The 18,870-nt window shown below is 42.1% G+C and overlaps 1 protein-coding gene across 1 annotated transcript in view; it reads left to right on the top strand.

Moving 5' to 3' along the window:
* ATP10B (ATPase phospholipid transporting 10B (putative)) overlaps positions 1–18,870 on the top strand; it is a 398,242-nt gene that overhangs the window by 344,481 nt on the left and 34,891 nt on the right. Inside the window, exons 7-11 of the mRNA XM_088475032.1 lie at positions 4,728–4,834; positions 9,841–9,972; positions 11,930–12,057; positions 12,761–13,013; positions 14,115–14,356. Of these exons, the coding sequence (XP_088331158.1) occupies positions 4,728–4,834; positions 9,841–9,972; positions 11,930–12,057; positions 12,761–13,013; positions 14,115–14,356 (862 nt within the window). The remainder of the gene's footprint in view (positions 1–4,727; positions 4,835–9,840; positions 9,973–11,929; positions 12,058–12,760; positions 13,014–14,114; positions 14,357–18,870) is intronic.

Here is an 18,870-nt window from a genome sequence, read left to right as displayed (position 1 = left end):
TCTCCCATTGATAACTTCAGAGGGGGGTGTATTTTTACTTTGCCGTACATCTTATTGAAATGTGGTATTAGCCTATATAATGTCATTTGCATAAGTTTAAATACCATGTGTCACTTAAAGTAAGTCACAGTCTGGCCAAATATATTTCAAAGCCAATCCCTGAATATAATGGTTTAAATCTGAAAAATATATTTTTGTCTCAGTGGAATAACCCCACTTAAAGACTAGAAGTGTTTACAATGCTCATAAACTTGTAATTATAAACTTCCTAGCTGAAGTACCCAGCATTGCCCGGGTTTAAATCTTCAAGTTATTAAATTAGGCATCCCAGACCAATTGCCACCCCTCTGTGAAGTTTTCATCCAAATCCATCCAGTGGAAGGCCCGGAACAGGCTCCCCGGGCCAAAGTTCTGCCCAGCATACACCAACCTGAGGTCTGACTGGAACTTCAAACCCTTAGTATGTCCTCTGGGATCCAATGTTACCACTCTCTGAAGTTTTCGTCCAAATCCATCCAGTGGAAGGCTCAGAACAGGCTCCCTGGGTCAAAGGTCTGCTCAGCATACACCAACGGAAGGTCCGATCGGGACTCTAACCCCCCTAAAATCTGGTCAGGATCAAACTGGACCACCTCGCATTGGTTTCATCCCAATCGGTGCAAGGGTGTCCGAAAGCATAACCGGACAGACAGAGACAAACAGACCAAGGAATTTTATAAATAAGATTATTGCAGACTTTGTAATGATAATATATGTATGATGTCATGTTTATGGCATGTTGCTTTTGCTACAAGTCATGTACTGCACATCAATGGCAATGTCTTATGTAGAAGAATTAAAGCAGTATGGTATGTTGTATCATTCAAGTACAAGTAAACAAGGACTAAAAGCCTGGCAGTCCTAATGGTCATGGTTTTTGACTAGATATACTCAAACAATTTTGTTTGAGATTTGCTGCTGCAGTTCAGTCATGGTTTTGGACCAGTTTCTGTATTTAAATTGCCACAGATTTGACAGGATTTGCCTCTCAGAGGCAACTTTTTGTTTTGGTGGGACTACGGCGGTTTTGTGGTAGTGTTTTTTTGGTCTAATGCAGTGGTTCCCAAACTCCATCCTCAAGGCACCCTCACGGTTCATGTTTTAAAGATATCAATGCTTAAGCACAGATGACTTTATGAGAACATCAGTCAGTTTGATTATACCATCTGTGTACAAGCATGGATATGGTTAACACTAGAGATGTGCGCAGACCCCTGTGTTTTGGTTCTAAATAATTTTAGTGTTTTGGCAAAACCATCGTTAAGTGTTTTGGTTCGGATTTAGTTTGGATTTCTTTAAAAATGTATAGAAACACCAAAAATTATTTAATTTTTAATCTGTTTTTGTTCCTTTAGGATTATTAACATCAATACCTTAATTTCCAATCAGTTTTTACCACCTCACAGCATCTGAAATCACAGGGGTAGGACTTACATGCAATCCAAAACATGCAAAATCTGGGGGGTTTTTTAGAGCCAAGTGCAGAACTGTGAGAAGACCCGAGTCAGGACAATGTTCTACTCAGAAACTCCAAAGTGTTTCCGAACTTGGACTTGATTCGACTCAGATCCCCTAAGTTCGGATGTGTTCAGTTTCCTGGGAAACTGTACCGCTCCTCTATCTACTTAAAACATGAACTGTTAGGGTGACTTGAGGACCGAGTTTGGGAAACCCTGTCTAATGGTGCATACACACGGTCCAACTTAAAAGAACGATATAAACAATATCATTATCATTTGATCGTTTATATTGTTCTTTTTTTCAACCCCTCTAACGACCAAACGATGGACGATGCGATGGTCGATATTGATATCGACCATAGCCCGTGCATGCAGGCCAACCTGGTCGATATCGACCAGGTTAGCGTGTCTGTTCTAGGGCCCCGCGATCATTGATTGCGGGTTTGTTAAGTCGTTAGGGGTTGGTGCATTTTGCTGGATGTTTGATATCGAACATGCAGGATGATCAGACACCGATATCTGATCGTTGTCTGATTGATCCGTGTGTACGGACCACAATATGTGGTTTTGTGTTGGGATTAAGTTCAGTAGATCATTGGGATGCAAAATCGCTGGAAAATCGCTGCAATCCACCAGGATTTCAAATCCGCTTAGTAAATTACTCCCTGTAGGTTTTTAAGAGAGACCCATTCCTGTTTGATCATGGTTTTCACTTCAGTACCGTTGTCTATTAAATGTAAATGTTTTCTTAATCTAAAAATGCAAAAACTTTTAATTTGGTCCAATTTTTCCAAACAAACATCTTTCAAAGTGTTCTATTTATGTGTCATTTAACAGTAATATTAGCAAATTAAAAAAAATACAACCTTTGCTGGATTTTGCTCTTATGGTATATGTATTTGTATTTTACTCATGTATGATGATCTCATTCTGCCTGGTTTATGTAATATATTTAGAAGACTTTGTGTCCTGCTTTTTCCACTTCAACACTGTACTAGGGGCCTGATTCAGAGCCGGATGCTGTGACCAGAGCGCTCGTTCTGAATCAGGGCCCTCCTACATGAAAATGGAGCGGCCTCTTGGACGCTCGCATAGCTGTGGGTGACCACCCACAGCTATAGCGAGCGTCCATGATGATGGTCGCGATGGTCAAGACCATCGTGACTATCGGGCTTGCGATGGAGACCCTGCGGTAGGGTCTCGCTGCCGCAAGCCCTGTAGTGATTTTGGCTCTATCAGAGCCAAAATCACTCCCACTGACATCACTACTGATGTCAGTGGGGCCGGCTTCAGACGGTAGGCGTTCCCATGGGAACGCCTCTGTCTGGCAGCCACGCCCCCGGCACGCCCACCAAAGGGGGCGTGCTGTCAATCAACATCGACAGCACGCCCCCTTTGGTGCGAGACCCGGAGCAACGGCTACCCCGTCGCTAGCCGGGTCTCGCGCATGCGCACGACGGAGCTCCCTCCATCGTGCGCATGCGCAGTAGGGCACCATCGACCCGCTTGCGAGCGTCCTGCGGTCGCAAGCGGGTCTGAATCAGGCCCCAGGTTCCAACTGATATATTGTACTTCCCAGTACTAGAGATGAGCGGTTTTGGTTTTAACTGTGTTCTTTTCGACAAATTTGCATGAGTTAGGATTTATCTTATTGGCTACCCAGAACACATGAGGCCCAGATAGCCAATAAGATGCAGTTTTTGAGATCAAAACCTAACCGAGTAAAACCGAATCACTCATCTCTTCCCAGTACTAAATATAATAAAAGAGGAAAAACAGCCCAATTGAATAAGTAATAGAATTAAAGCAAAGGCCCAACTCTTCTGGGCGTAATCATTTTTAAGGGTTTGTGCTATTAGGGGGATACTTGTCAACCATTCTAAAAAGGACAAGTGGAGATGATGCTGATAGCAATCAATCAGATACTAGCTATCATTCTATTAGATGTTCTGGATAAATGGTATCTACAATCTGATTGGTTGCTATGGGATCACCTCCACTTGTCTTTAGTGGGTTTGATAAGTCTCCCGCAAAGCCCCTATCCTATGTGGAATTGTTTCCTGGGTACACTCTCATGCATTGGCTTTAGAGCTTCCCTACACGCCTATTTTGGATCAAGCACTGATCTTTTCCACACATGCATGTACTGTATGTGTTTTGTTGGGTTCGGTATATTGGGTCGACATAGTGGTTGTTGATATTGACTATCGACATTCAGTATATCTGACCTGATGAAATGTCGACATGGGCAGAATGTCGACAATGTGATTTTAAGATAAGTCTATTCCTAACCATAACACTATCCCTAACCCTAATGCTGACATTTTGATAGTACCGACATTTCATATCTCATTGCTCATCCTGCCCACTGTAACCTATGTAGTGCGCCCTAGAGGGCTGCCTCTACTGGTAGTTTCTAGGGCTGGATGAACAACCCGTTAATTAATGCAGTGGGTATCTTGTTAGTCTCTGATCATTTTATCCTTGTATGTCTTATTTCCATGTATTGTTTATTGCACATTGTAACCGATTTAGTGCACCCAACATGGCTGCCACATCTGGTACTCTATTGTGTAGAATGAACAATGCATGGTTCTGATGATTTTGCAAGGATCTTGCCTAGTATTTTTATCTCCTCCATTATGTATGTAATCCTATGTAGTGCACCTAAAATGGCTGCTTCACCTGGATCCTTAGTGGGTAGGATGAATAATCCTTGCAACCGATAACTCAAAATGGCTGCCACTCCTATGTATTAACTTCACAGTTTGTGCACTTCATCTATATTATGTTTATACTAATGTTAAATGCCTTGAGTCCTATTGGAGAAAAGTGCAATAAATATAAAATTATTTCCATTATATCTCAACATTCTATCAATGTTAACGTTTTCCAGGTGTCAACATAATGTTGACATTTTGAATGTTTGCAAAACTGTCGACATTCTGAAAGTCGACAATGTGACTGCATACAGTTTTATCAAATCTGACAGAGATACTGCTTTAATTTGTTGGTATGTCCTTCAAAGAGGACCATTATCGCATTTATGAACGTACTCCATCACCGATGCTTTGGTTGAGGTATCTAGCCCAGGTACTCCATTAGAAACAAGGTGTTGACGTGGTGGCCTTGGGACCACTATGAAGGTGGAACCATTGAAGATGAAGGTCTCAATCATAATTTTCAACAGTAATTAAAGAAAATAATAATTTTTTGGTCGTTGGGCAGGGACCGGCAAAATGGACAACGGACAGGATTTGGCACTGAAAGTCTTCTCCTTCGGGGATGCACAGTCCGAAACACAGAAGAAACCATTGGTGTTGTGGTCTATGCAGGTAGGTTACCACTTTGATCCATATTCAGGTAACTAATGTAGAATGCCCCTGCAAACATTACATTTTATAGTACTGAATTAATTTCATTTTATCGAAAAACAATTTTAAGAAAAGAACGGAAATGCCGTTAAGTAGACTCATTCAGATACTATTGTGCTATTTTTTTTTTTTAATCTTCTTTGATTTGTATCAATTATTTTATAAACCATGCATGCTAAGTTCATAAGTTTTTGCAAAGTGCATGACATAATCGATGTATTAGAACCAAATGAGCAAATACAGTATAATTTAAATAGCGACTCCACTGACTCGTTAATGATCTATACTCTCAAAGAGGCAGAGTCTCATGATCACAGAATATAAATAACCAATTTTTAAAAACAAAGCAAAAAAAAACCCCACAGTGCCTGATACAGAGATGGGCGCCATTGGCACCATGGCTGTGCGAAAATAAGCAAAAGCAGTCTTGTGTAAATAGACGCCCACTGACGGCTTCTATAATCGGCTGGCTGCATCGAAGACTGATCGTTGGCAAATGCCTGCGCGATGGTGATCCATCTGAGTAACCCATAGTTGCCGACTTTCTGGCTGCTCCTTCCGGGAGGGAGTAGTCAGATCGGCAGGGTAGCCTATGGGGGGGGGCGTGGCCGGGAAAACGGGCGTGTCTGGATGGGTGCCTGACGTTTGGAGGCGTCATGCGGGTGGGGTCACGCAATCGCGTCATTTTGGCACTGCCCCCGCTACACAATGCCGATAATACAGGCATTGTGAAACAGGGGGCGGAGCCAAAATGACGCGATTCAGCGCGAATCGCATCACTGGCCGCCCTCGCAGCGGGGGTTAACAGTAAATTGCCGGGGGGGGGGGGGGAATCGCCGGCCGCCGGGAGGCTTGCCTGCCTTTCCGGGGGGCCGCCAGCTGCACCCGATTATCGGGGGGCTCCCGGCCAAATCGGGAGGGTAGGCAACCCAGGAGTAACCGCAGGGTTACTCAGAATAGCCTCCACATCTCAGCTCCTGAGGCCAGTAAACCTGCGGCGGAAGATGCAGTCACTGGCCTCGGCACTCCCACAAAACATATGTAATAATCACCGTTTCCTCCCCCAACTGGCCACAGCCTATCAATCAGGCTGCGGCTTCCCCCACACTGCTTCCGGAGCCGCAGCAGTAGCACGCCACATGCGCACTCCAGTACAGTAAAAAAAAATTAAAAATTGCACGGCTGTGGCCAAATCGGCGCAGAGTCTATTGCTGAATCAACCCTATAGCGTGCAGATTTATGGAAGACTGGTTAATGTTCATATCTGTTAAGCAATGGAAACCTATATTATATATAAAAGTTTCCCTACATATAGACTATATAGCAGTATGCGGTTGAAAACTAGGCATAACAATTGATTGCAGCATGAACAGACTTTCATTATTTTACATTTCCTGTAACCATTATTTGCAGATTGCAAAACAGACACCCTTGACCCTACAAGCACATTTACTTTCTATTGCGAAATTAAGGGTGCAGCAAAGCGACAGCTGGCATTTATTTCATCATCAGCACCTTCCTTTTACGTGGTCAAACTTTATTGCAAAATATTATATATATATATATATATATATATATATATAAAAATAAAAAATGCCAGACCATATTGTTTACTGTTCTGCGAGTTATCTGTTAAGCTGCATACACACACAACGATTTTTTTAATGAACGATTTGAGTAAACTATTTTTTCCCTTGAAAAAATTTACTAAAATCGTTTACTATAGTTGTTCATTTACTAAATGTCATGAACGATTTTTATGAACTACAAATTTTTGGATATTCCCTTAATGAAAATCGTTGAGTTGACAAGTCTGACTAAACGACAAACTACAAACGTGAACGCGCATGAACGATAATCGTTCATCGTTTGACTCAGAAAGTGAACGATTTTTGCCATCAATTATCATTTAACGATAATCATTAAAAAAATCGTGTGTGTATGCAGCTTATAAGCTTAAGAAATTGCTTTTGTTTTCTTTCATTAGCAATTAACTAATTTGAGTCAGTCTCCACTCTGTAGTTTGATCAGATCTGTACCAGTCCGGAAGCAAATGACGTGCAATACAGCCATAGGTTTTATCATGAGTGTCTACACTATTACGTGAAATAATGGCTGTTTAGAATACCTACAGGACTTGTGTTTTAGTTTTCATTGTTAAAACTTTTCTACAAATAAAGAATTGATTAAAAAATATATATATTTGACACTGTTTTACCAATTGATCCACTTTAAAAATAAACTTATTTTATTATTCCACAGTGGGAGGGAATAAATTCAACTCTTGCTGTACAAACAGTGATTTATTTCCCTAGTGAAACAATGTCATTTAAGTTCAGTATTTGTTATAGATTGTATTTTTCTATAATGCAAGCCTCTTATTTTTCATTCCTGCAATCCCAACTACTCGGTTGCTATAGTCACTGCAGGATTTCACGGTGTCCAGTTTGTTAATTCCTGCCGTAGGCAAACAGCTAAATGCAGTTATAGTGCCAAGTTAAAATGGTTCATGACGGAAAGTGGAGTTAGATAAATGAAAGCGCCTGTACCGTGCTGAAATTATGCACAGGGCAGCTCGTACTGTATGCACTAATGATGACATTTAGTCCACTTGATGAAACACACTTACCAACAGGCTGTCCAGTAACATCTAGAAGCAGTTATTGGATTCCAGAAAAATTGAAGAAGCCCAAGTGGCAGCGTTTGGACTCAAACTTTATGGGCGCTATTCAATTAGCCCCGATAACTTAGCGGGGTTAAAAGCGGGGGGTAGCCATTCGATTGGGCTCCCTTTTTCACCCAATACTTTTGTTATCACCCGTTAAATTGACGTGTTAACACAGAATTAGTGATTTTTCACAGATTTGTGCGTTAACATGGTCGCGGCACCCGTTAGCCACTTGGTTATGGGGGATTTTTTTTTTACTTGCAGTGGTGCAATAAAAACCCCCATAAGTGCTGCGCTTCGGGGCTAATTGTATAACTTCGGGGGATCAATTAGCCCAGCTAATTGATTTCCCCTATACATTAAATAGATGAATTGCATTGAATCTTTTCAGGCATGTTGATTGATTTTGCTTGACCTGAATGCTGAACCTGAACATCCGGTTCAGTGTTAATAGGTGATATGTTACTAAGTTATGTGGTTGTTTGCAGGTATTGCTGAGCAACAATATTGCAATGTGTATGGAATATTTTCTCTTGTTTTTGGAGCATTTTGGCTTTACAATAAAAATTCAAATAACACTGTTTAAAATCAATTCTTCAGTGATCATTTAATACAATGTAAAAATATGTAATGCAAAAAAAAAGGTTTCTAAACTCTGAAGCAACCAATCAGATTCTAGATATTGTACGGACTGCGCTATATAATGTAGGAAGCTGATTGGTTGCTATGGGCAACTTCTCCGCTTTATATCTCTCGAAGGTTTGATTCATCTCCCACCCCTAATGATAACTATAAAAGTTTTTTTTGTTCTCAGTAAATACCCACATCCTTTTAACTTTTCAAAATACTGGTAAAGATTCAGAAAGACCAAATTTCAAACTTGGTTTGTTGGATGTGATACTTTCAAACATGATAACTAAAACAGCTGTAAAGTAGTAGCAATCAAAATTATATATATTAAAACCGTGCTGCCACCACTTAGGTAAAATATTTGGTGATTGCTGCGCAAACACTGGTTTGGGTACACTGCGCTTGTGCTGACCTGATGGTGAGTGCGGGCAGTGGCGGACTTGCCATGGATCCACTGAGGGTCGATGAGTTCCTGCTCACCTCTAGGCCTTTGTGATAGCGGTAGCTCAGCCACAGTCCCCAAGTGCTCGTAAAGCATGTACACACGGGCCACAGCATGGCATGAGTTTATAATGAGCATCCCATGAACGCAGATGGCCAGTGGGGATGGCTCGTGTGTACGTCATCATATAATGACTATAGAGATGGGTGCAAAACAAACCATACATGTGTGCTCCATTATACGTTAAATTGACAAATTAAAATTAACCAAATATATGTTTTTAAGTTCTGACTGACAGGGTGCTCCAAACTTTTGCACATGCCACATTTGCTATATATAATCAACAAACAGTAATTGTGCATAAAAATATGATATATTGTGTTGGCTAATTCATCCAACTAACAGCTCAGCAATATTCAGTAATCGGGCATAAATTAATTGTGTCTTTTAGAGTTGGCCGCTCATGGGTCCAAAAATTAGCATGTGCACCCTGCTGGCGGAGGTTTCCTCCTATCTAAATTTCCCACAGACAGAGAGTCATATAGAGCCCTACGGGGACAGCAAGTACCTTGTTCCACCACTGCTTACATAAGGAGTTATAGCACCACTGACCACCAGGGCGTATGTCAAATTCCCACCCCGCGCACTACAACGCCCACCGACGGGGGATGTCGCCAACGATGCCAGGTCCCATCACTGGCAATGTCCTGCTGGGTACACCTGGTCTAATGTGTACCCAGCTTACGTCTAGCTCTGTATCAGGCCCACTGTATCCAGTATCTAAAATATGACATTTTCCATATTTAGGCTCTTACTAGATTTACATCTGAACGTTGTGAAAACAAGCGAACATTCTGTTTATTATTTTGGGTGAATGTTTTTGTAAAATGATTTAGTATTAACCCAAATCCGAAACCACCATTGCTTTACAACTTATTTACTCCTAAGGTCTATGATGAGCTAAGATATATAATAATTTCATTTATTCTGCAGTCGTTTGGAAAAATTCTATCTATAGAATATTGAAGTTTCAACATGACATGCAAATCTTGCCATAAAAGTTGCTTCGAAGGGTCAAAATGGTTAATTAATACGTTTGATTCCTCCTGATTGCTAAGAAACAGCAGGCAGCCGCATGCTGAGACAGCGATGTAAAACTCATGCATATACAAAGATATTTATTAAAATCCTTGCTATTTCTGTCTTTTCTTTTTTTTTTCCCCCAAGGGCATGAGACCAAGGCGATGTTAAATAACAGTGGTCCGCGTTATAAGCGCAGCAAGCTTGAAAGACTGATGAATATCAATGTTTTCTTCTGCGTTGGCATCCTGTTCATCATGTGCCTAATTGGAGCTTTAGGTTTCTATTTAAAATTCTTTCTTTTACACTGTGTTATTTTATTTTAAGAGCTTTGATGTTGGGCTTAAAATCACTGCACACCAAAATTAGCAAAGTTGCGTACAGAAGTGACGTCACCTTTTTTTTTTTGTGAAGAACAAGGTTCTAATCCTGCTCTTCATTAACAGTATCCCATGAACAGAAGTCACTTTAGAAAAAGTAATTGCATATGGGTCACTGTTGTTGCAGCAATCTTATTGATTGTTGAGTGCTGCAATATCTGGCTTGATATGTGCTTTGATATTGCAGCATGTTTGAGCGGCGACTTTGACAGGCGATTGCACGATAACGACGTCGATATCGTGCAATTGCCCGCATATCGGGCATGTAAATGACAAAAACGACCAGCGTTGCGCGTGCCCGCTGGTCGTTTCTGCCATCTATCATCACCCGTACATGCTGGTCAACCTGACGAGATCGTCAGGTTCAGCGTGTACGGGGAGCAATAGAGAGCACCTACTGTTCTCTTACTGCCGCCGGACCTCTCTGCAATACACGGGAAAGGAAACCAACAGTCACAGCCTGATGACGCTGGACACTCACAACATGTGAGTGCCCAGCGTCATCAGGCTGTATGACTGTTTGTTTCCCTTCCCGTGTATTGCAGAGAGATCCGTGTCTTGATCTGCCTAGACTCAACGAGTGAACGTTCAGTCTAGGCACATCATTAGATATACAAGCGAGAGCACGATTGCAATGTCGTAATCGCGCTCTCGTTTGTATATCTAGTAGTGGATACCTGCCTGAACTGTTTTACCTTCAACATATATTGTCCTTTTACTTTTTGTTATCTTTGTTTGCAACAATTTTAACTATGCTGAGAGCACTTTATTTTGAAACTTCCGCCCTTCCAAGTTCATTAGTCAATTAAATTATTGGAATATGCACGATGGGCCAAAGTATTTGAGGGGATAAGTGGGCTTGTTTTAAGGGAGGTAGTTACCAGGGCCACCAAGACTTCAGGTTGACCTGGGTGCCGGGGGCGTGGCCTTCTCATTGTGCAGATACCAGTGGCACTCTCACCAGGAGGGTGTGGTCATGGCGTAACAAGGGGAGGGATCTGGCTACAAAAAAATGGCGATTTTCCTCCTTACTGTATCGCTCAATACATGAAAAGAGTTACCGCAAGCGACAGTATTATTATTGCTGATAGTAACAACAGGACAAAACCATTAAAAAGTTCTCTTTTCTTGAATTCATATTTGAAAATATAAAAAAAAAAAATGCTAAAATAGTCGAAAATATTTTTTTTATTATTTCTTCTACTTTACATCCACTGCCCTTGTGTGAGCTGGCAAACCCACTTATACATGAGCACATCTGATAAGCCTGGACCAGCGAAGTGGTAAGATACCTCTTACTACACTGGGCCAGCATCACTGAGCTAGCCGAGTATTGCTCGGCTTCCTCTGCAAAGTTTTAATAATAGGGGACTAGAGAGGAGACAGTGGCAGGCTAGTACTAGGTAAGCCCTCGGGGGTATGTAGCAATGTACAACCCACGACACACGTCCTCCTGCGATGTAGCTACTGCCCCAGTCCCGATCAGCTTACCCACCGATTTTGGGAGGAGCGCCTAAGATTTAAATAAAAGTACTGTAGCGGGAGTTAAATAACTGTAGCAGTATCCCCTTACAGCAGAAAGTAAGGCCGTGCGGCCCCTATCAATCTGATGCTGGAAGATTGTTTTGTTAAATAAATCTCTATAGGAAATCGTGTTCAGATATCTAAATTATTGTATCAACAATAATTTACCCCTCTATTAAAAGTAAAACATTTTTTCATTGTTTCTGTTTTAGATGTCTACATAACACTAGAGTATAATAAATTTGTTATATAATGAAAAGCATGATACAAATACATACTAGTTATGTCCATTCTACCCATTTACACTGGTCTATATTTGTTTTTGTTTGCAGGTCATGGTATTTGGTATAGCAAGTTTACAATACATCCTTTATTTGATGTTCCAAATCCTGATGGATCCTACATTCCTCCAGTTCTTGCTGGTTTTTACATGTTCCTCACCATGATAATCTTGCTTCAGGTAAGCACATGAGTAAAAAAACTCCCCAAATTCAAGTCCCAACTTTTTTACTGATGTCCAAACGTATGTTGACGTTTACTCAAACACCCACTGCCCATACACCAGGCCTGATTCAGAGATGTATGCTAACCCGCACGTGCAGAACGGGTCCTGCAAACTGATCTCCCAATTCTCAGCATGATTGGCACGCTGCAACATTTGAGGGGTGGAGCGGGGCAGTGGGTTGGCCAGTGTTCCTGCAAAGAGGGGGCGTGTCGTCCCCGTTATTCGGGAGGAACGAAGTCAAGGGCCTGTGTCAGTGGGTACAGATTTTCTGACCTCCCAAGCTGCCAGGAACTGGCCAGTCTGAGTAAGTCTCAGCTTACGCAGCCTGGTCAAAGGAGCAACCATCATGACCAATAATCGCGACGGTGATCTAAGCCAGTGTCTACGGACGCTGCCCTCAGATCGCAGATGCTGCAAGGAGGTGTCTATTTCCTACAGACATCTCCTGCTGAATCTGCATTTGCGTTGGACGGTATTGCACAGCCACTTCCTTGCAGCTGTGCAATACTGTCCATCTCTGCATCATGCCCACAGGTTCTACTTGGGTAATTCTCACTATTGTGGGCTCAGAACTGAGGTCAGGTTATCATTACTAAACGTTATTGTTTGTACTGAAAAAAATATATATATTTATAGACTAATTGTACTTTTCCTACAGATCTTAATTCCAATTTCTCTGTATGTATCAATCGAGTTGGTGAAACTGGCCCAAATCTATTTTATACATATGGACATTGATCTATATGATGAGGAAATTGATCTATCAGTGCAGTGCCGGGCGTTAAACATCACAGAAGATCTCGGACAAATCCAGTATGTCTTCTCAGACAAGACGGGTACTCTGACGGAAAACAAAATGGTCTTCCGTAGGTGTACTATTGTAGGAAGCGAGTTCTCCCATCAGGAAAACGGTAAGTTGACTTTGCTATGCGATTTGTACAGTATGTAAATCCTTGACTCTTCCACGTTAAAATTACACTACTATGTTTCCATGGCAGACATTGTTGGCTATAATGTGAACTGATTCTTATCCATTTGTCTCAACATTGTAGATAGTGTCTACCATGGAAACTACAGTCACATGACTAAACGATATTGTGAGCAGAGAGGCTTTCAATGCCCCTCTGAGCTCTCTGCTCAGTCTGTGTATATGACTGGCAGCCATACTGTACATGTCTGCCCTCAGGGAGATTTTGAAAAGGAGATAATGGTCGATAGGAGGATAATACTAATGACTGTGTGATGCATGCTTAGAAGCTACTTGCTGTTTAACTTGTATATGATATACCTCTGTTGGGGTCATATTCATTGTTAATTATTTTGGTCTGGCCAGACCCCGATTATTAACAGTCTAACTCGCGGCAAGTGCCAGAGCAATTCATTATTGGTCTTGCATGAAGGCAGCTGATCGGACAATCAGCTAGCCCCCCCAACCCCCCCCCCCCCCAATGTTTTCACTGCTACTTTCGGAGCAGTGAAATTTAGCACTGCCGAGTCTGACTCAGCAGTGCTACTGTGCCTGCATGAACTAGATTTCACGCAGGCGCACAAAGCCCTGGCGTCCAGTGATAGGGGGCGGAGGGATCTAAAAGGATCCCCCTTCGCAAACCGGGACTCCTCCTCATAGGGAAGGAGCGGAGAGATGTGGGAACAAACGCTATCTGAAGATGGCGAATGCTCCCACAGTCAGAGCTTGATGAATTTAGGTCCTCATACTATTATATGGGGACAGTGGTCCACATCGGGAATCTGTGATATCTCCTGCATTTCCTTTGATGAATGGCCCCAAAACTTAATTTCTCTAAAATTAAGAGAAAGTGTTACTTTTCACCTACTTTTGTAGAAATTAAGTGATAATGAATAGTGGCCCTGTTCTTGCCGTCTAACAAACTCAAGAGATGTTTGCAGAACTCTCTTTTTTGGGTTTCATATTTTTCAAACACAACAGTCATACAGAAAAAATGTTCACAAGGATTTTAGAGAGTGACTTCATGTTAATTTCTTTTTCACAGCAAAGCGTTTAGAAACATATGTAGAAACTTACAGAGAAGAAGATTCTGATGACGAGGAACTGACCAGACACAGAAACTTCGCACTACTTAACCTTGGTGATGGAAACCATTCCACCGTGCGGCACAAGGGAACCCGGGCTCTGAGACGGTGCCAAAGTGCTCGACCTAATATCCAAGGGCACTTTAGGAAGAAATCAGAAGGACGTTTTGACATTTCCCAAGTGGCTTTTAGCAGTCCTATTGTAAGTATTTCTGTATCCAACTGACATTGAAACATTTTTTTTTTATGTATTGAAGCTTATGCCGAGTATCCACTAGATGATATAATGAACGACAATGATCTAGTTCATTATATCGTGCAGTGGACATTGAGCCCACACTGAACGATATATCGTTCAGTGCCGGCTCCCTCCCTCATCCCCGAACCTGCATAACCTGACGATATCGTCAGGTTGGACAAAAGGTTTGGGGGATGAGCGACTATGTAAACGACCAGCGGGAGCGCGCTGCGCTGGTTGTTGACTTCATTTCCAGTGCACGATATAATGAACGATTGCATGATATTGTAATCGTTCATTATATTGTCTAGTAGATGCGCGGCATTAGAATGTGTCTCAAGAGGAAACAAAAGTTTGCGGTAAAGCTACAGCAATGACGACTTTTGTTATACAGTATATTAGAAGGTAATGCGATGTATCTCACCTACTAATAGTTAATGAAGTAAATGAGCAATAGAGCTGGCGGTGGGTAGGGTTTTTGAATTTGCGTGTCTAAGACTTCTCTAGCTAGCATCGTCTTGTGCGTCCAATCTGGTCCCTTCCCGTGTTGCGTCTCTCTAGTGGCAGTGGGGGTGGAGGGTAAAGACATGGACACATCAGGAGCTAGATATCTGCTGACTCCTGTAGGACCAGCAGAGTCAGATACAATGTAGGTTTCACGTTATATTGGAGTTGGGAATGGAAGACTGTTTTGTGCATCTGAGACACAGATGTTTAATTTTCAAAACACACATTCATCTATGACATAGGGAAAGCACTGATCAACTTATTGGTATACTGAAATTGGTTTGGAGTTTTTTATTAATTATTATTATTATTATTATTATTATTATTATTATTATTATTATTCAAACATTTCTACATTTTCAAAATTGCTAACAGAATTTTCTACAGAATAGTATTCCTTAAAAAGTAGGCATGGATGTAACTAGGGGTGTGCAGACAGCGCCTCCAAGAAGGGTTAAAAGTAGAGCTGTTCGGTTCTCCAGGAATCTGAATCCATCCGAATTTCGTGAACCAGATAGTTTCGATTCACGTTTACTGATCTTTTTGTGGTTCGGAATTTGGATTTTAAATCTGAATTTTGGGTCTTAGATTGCATAATTTATATGATTTTTGCTGGTTTTAAAAAAAAATGTTATTAAAAAAAAAAAAAAAAAACAGGATCAAAACCAAAACACGGGGGGTCAGCGCACATCTCTCGTATTTGGCTTGCATGGTGCCTGGAATTGTATCCTGCAGCCTTTGTGACATCATGATGTCATATATATGGGGTGAGGCAGAAAGGCTTGCCCAGTACATGCACCCTGCTATGGCACTGAAAGTATTTTAATATTTTTTATTCATTTTGAAAAGTGTAAACGTTCTCCTGTTAGTTTTATGTCCCATCATCTCATTCTACAACCATTTCTATGGAACTCTTTACTTTGACTGATATCTGAATTCATGCAACATGGCTTCCACTCAATCAGCATTCTGTCTTGCCCTCATTAATTTTGTAATTATCGTCAGAGGACTTATGTCAAGCATTTTTAAAATGAGCAGTGGCAGGAGAAATGTTTTAATTAAACCTAGCTTAATTTTCATTGGTGCAGTTTGCTGCCATTTAAACCGCTAAGCACATGACTGCCTGCAGAAGAGCACTCCATCATGTAATTAAGAAACATTCTATGAATGAACAGTTCATCATTAAATGTATGGCAACTGTTTCTATGTCATCGTCTGTAACTAGCATTTTGGACCCTTCAAGGTCACTAGCTATTATTCCCGATGTTGCAAGTTTTATTTTCATCCATCTTCCCCTGACTTCCTCCCATTACCATACATCTCTCTCCCTATCGCTCCTCATTTTCCTCCTATCAGAGGGGGAGATGTACTGTAGCAAGCCTTAGGGAGAAAGATAAAGTACCAACCAATCGGCTCCTGACATTTTTCAAACACAAGTCTGTAAACTGACAGTGAGGAACTGATTGGCTGGTACTTTCTCTCCAAGGCTTAGTACATAGACCCCACAGTCTGTAAACTGACAGCCAGTGAGAGCTGTGAGGGTTTGAGGGCAGGCCTCCCCCTAGCTCTCACTGCATTTGCACTCGACAGATATTTAGCAGGATTATATTTATAGGTATCAGTGCCGTATAATCATATTTGCAAATTACTTACACCACATCGCGGTTTATTTATATATTTATATTTTGGATGCCCGGCACTCTAATAAAAGAATAATCAGCAGTCTAGGATCCCTTCCTGCAGCAAACTATCTTACCGCTACATAGACAAAATACACTGGATGGCACTCTGATGATATCAAATAAAGCAGACCACGCAACGGTGGAGTTCAACGTTTCAGATGTTCTCTCTTGTAGAGAAAGGGAAAGAAAGTACTCTCTTTTTTGGGTCACAGGAATCTACCTTTAATAGTAAAACTTAACTTTTAATGTTTTGTCATAAAAGAATCATAGGAAACGAAAAACTTAAATTATATACATACAATAATTGCACGTTATATTAAAAAAGTGAACAATTGTATCATATCATAAACAGCACATCAGAGAGTGGTCAAGGTCTATATAAATAGATTCAATAATCCAAAGTACCAATACCACAATACAAAATGTAAGGGAAACCACCCCTAATTGGTTCTGATGCCGCTGTAGTCAAGGTTAAGTTTTAAGTGTGTGTGTGTGTATGTATATATATATATATATATATATATGTATGTATATATATATATATGTGTGTGTGTGTATATATATATATATATATGTGTGTGTGTGTGTATATATATATATATATATATATATATATATATCTTATATTTTATACAAGGGAAAAATATCCCAATATCTGTAAGATGAGCACAATCCAACCGCATATGAATAAATAGCAGGTTATTGACAGTTAGTAATCTATAATCTTCTGAGGAGGAAAAAAAGCAAACGAATATTCAGATCCCAATTTAAAACAGCATTTTTCCTCATGTACAGTATCAATCATCTCAACATAGTATCTTCGGGGTCCATGGAGTCCACAGCGAATACGCTGGGGTATGAATCCCGGTCACCAAACAGTTAAATAAAATGAGCTCTCTGCTCCCAGGATGCACCGGGTCCCTCCTCCATATACCCCGGCTCCGGCCCCAGGTAGCCAGTTGTTTCCTGTTTGTGTTTCGCCACAAAGACAGTGGGACTGCAGGAGCAGTCCTGCAGACGAGTAATAACAAAAAAAAAAAAAAAAAAGTTACCTCTCCTTCCGGCGGGTGGTCTGAGCTGTCCTGGAAGCACCCTCGCGTCTGACTGGAGACGCAACGGCCACCTGCTGCAGCTACCCCCTCCGGCGCCGCAACGCTGTTAGTGTCTTCGGCAGGGGCTCTGAGCCCTGGACTGCATCCGGATGAAGGGGATGACAGGCTAGAGGGGTTTCGGTGGTCGCTGACGCCGAGACCTCGTGGCGGCCCGGCCTCCGGCGGGGAGACTGGCCGGAGATCAGCTGCAGTCGGGAGGACATACAGCTTGTCTCCTACACTAGGCCACCGGGATCTGACTAGCTCCTGACAAGCCGGGGGTTGTTTCTTTGGCGGCGGCCATGTCAGTTTACCGGGCAAGTCCAAGCAGCATAGGGGAGGCTCGCTTTCCCTGGCGGCCCCTCCCCCGATCCACACGCTGGCTCAGCTACATGCTCAGAGCGATTGTGGGTTGCTCCTACCAGCTTCCCCTATATGAGTCAGCCAGAGACCACTCAGGTGCTCTCAGTTGCTGCACACTCAGGAGGCTGGATCAGTCTCCCTGTATACCTCTCCTACTGCTGGATCAGGTTATACAGAGCTCTCTATCCTACTAAGCCTAGGGCTGTTCGTAGTGACAAGAGCTTAAAATTGCATACGCTCACAAGGTGTATTTTATGCATTGCATGTGATTTCAATTGCTGTGTATGGTACTGCACACCTCCCAACGGACAGTCACGTTTTTTTATGGGACTGTCCCGTTGCCCCACCCGTGGGCCGCGGTGTCCCGCGGTGGGGGGGAAGTTGGGGGAAGCATACACTGCTGCTCTGCATAGCAGAGCAGCGTGTATGCAGAGCCAGAATAGATGCTGTGCGCGTGCGCACAGCGTCTATCCAGAGTACGGGGGGAAGCGCGGGGGCAGCCCAGCATCTCGGAGATGCTGGGCACGCCCCTTAGTGATGTAAACTGGGGGTGTTGCTAGGCCACGCCCCCTTTACATGTAGGTTACACCCCTTTTTGGGAACGCACGCGCACGGATGTCCCGACTAGGGATTCTCAAATGTTGGGAGGTATGGTACTGCCTTTTATACCTGAGTAACTGTCAGTTTGTAACCTATCACTGCTGTTTTCTCCCTATAACCCTCTACTACGGGTGTGTGGGTATTTGGGGGGAAACAAAATCTTGTGTGTACATTATTATGTCTAAAGAGTCTGAAAGACAGGTGGCAAAAGCCCCTGTGCTGGCAGAGCAGTAAC

The sequence above is a fragment of the Taudactylus pleione genome, unplaced genomic scaffold, assembly GCF_031769625.1.
Source record: "Taudactylus pleione unplaced genomic scaffold, aTauple2 ptg000161l, whole genome shotgun sequence".
In the NCBI taxonomy this organism is placed as follows: domain Eukaryota; kingdom Metazoa; phylum Chordata; class Amphibia; order Anura; family Myobatrachidae; genus Taudactylus; species Taudactylus pleione.
This window is presented reverse-complemented; position numbering and strand designations above follow the sequence as displayed.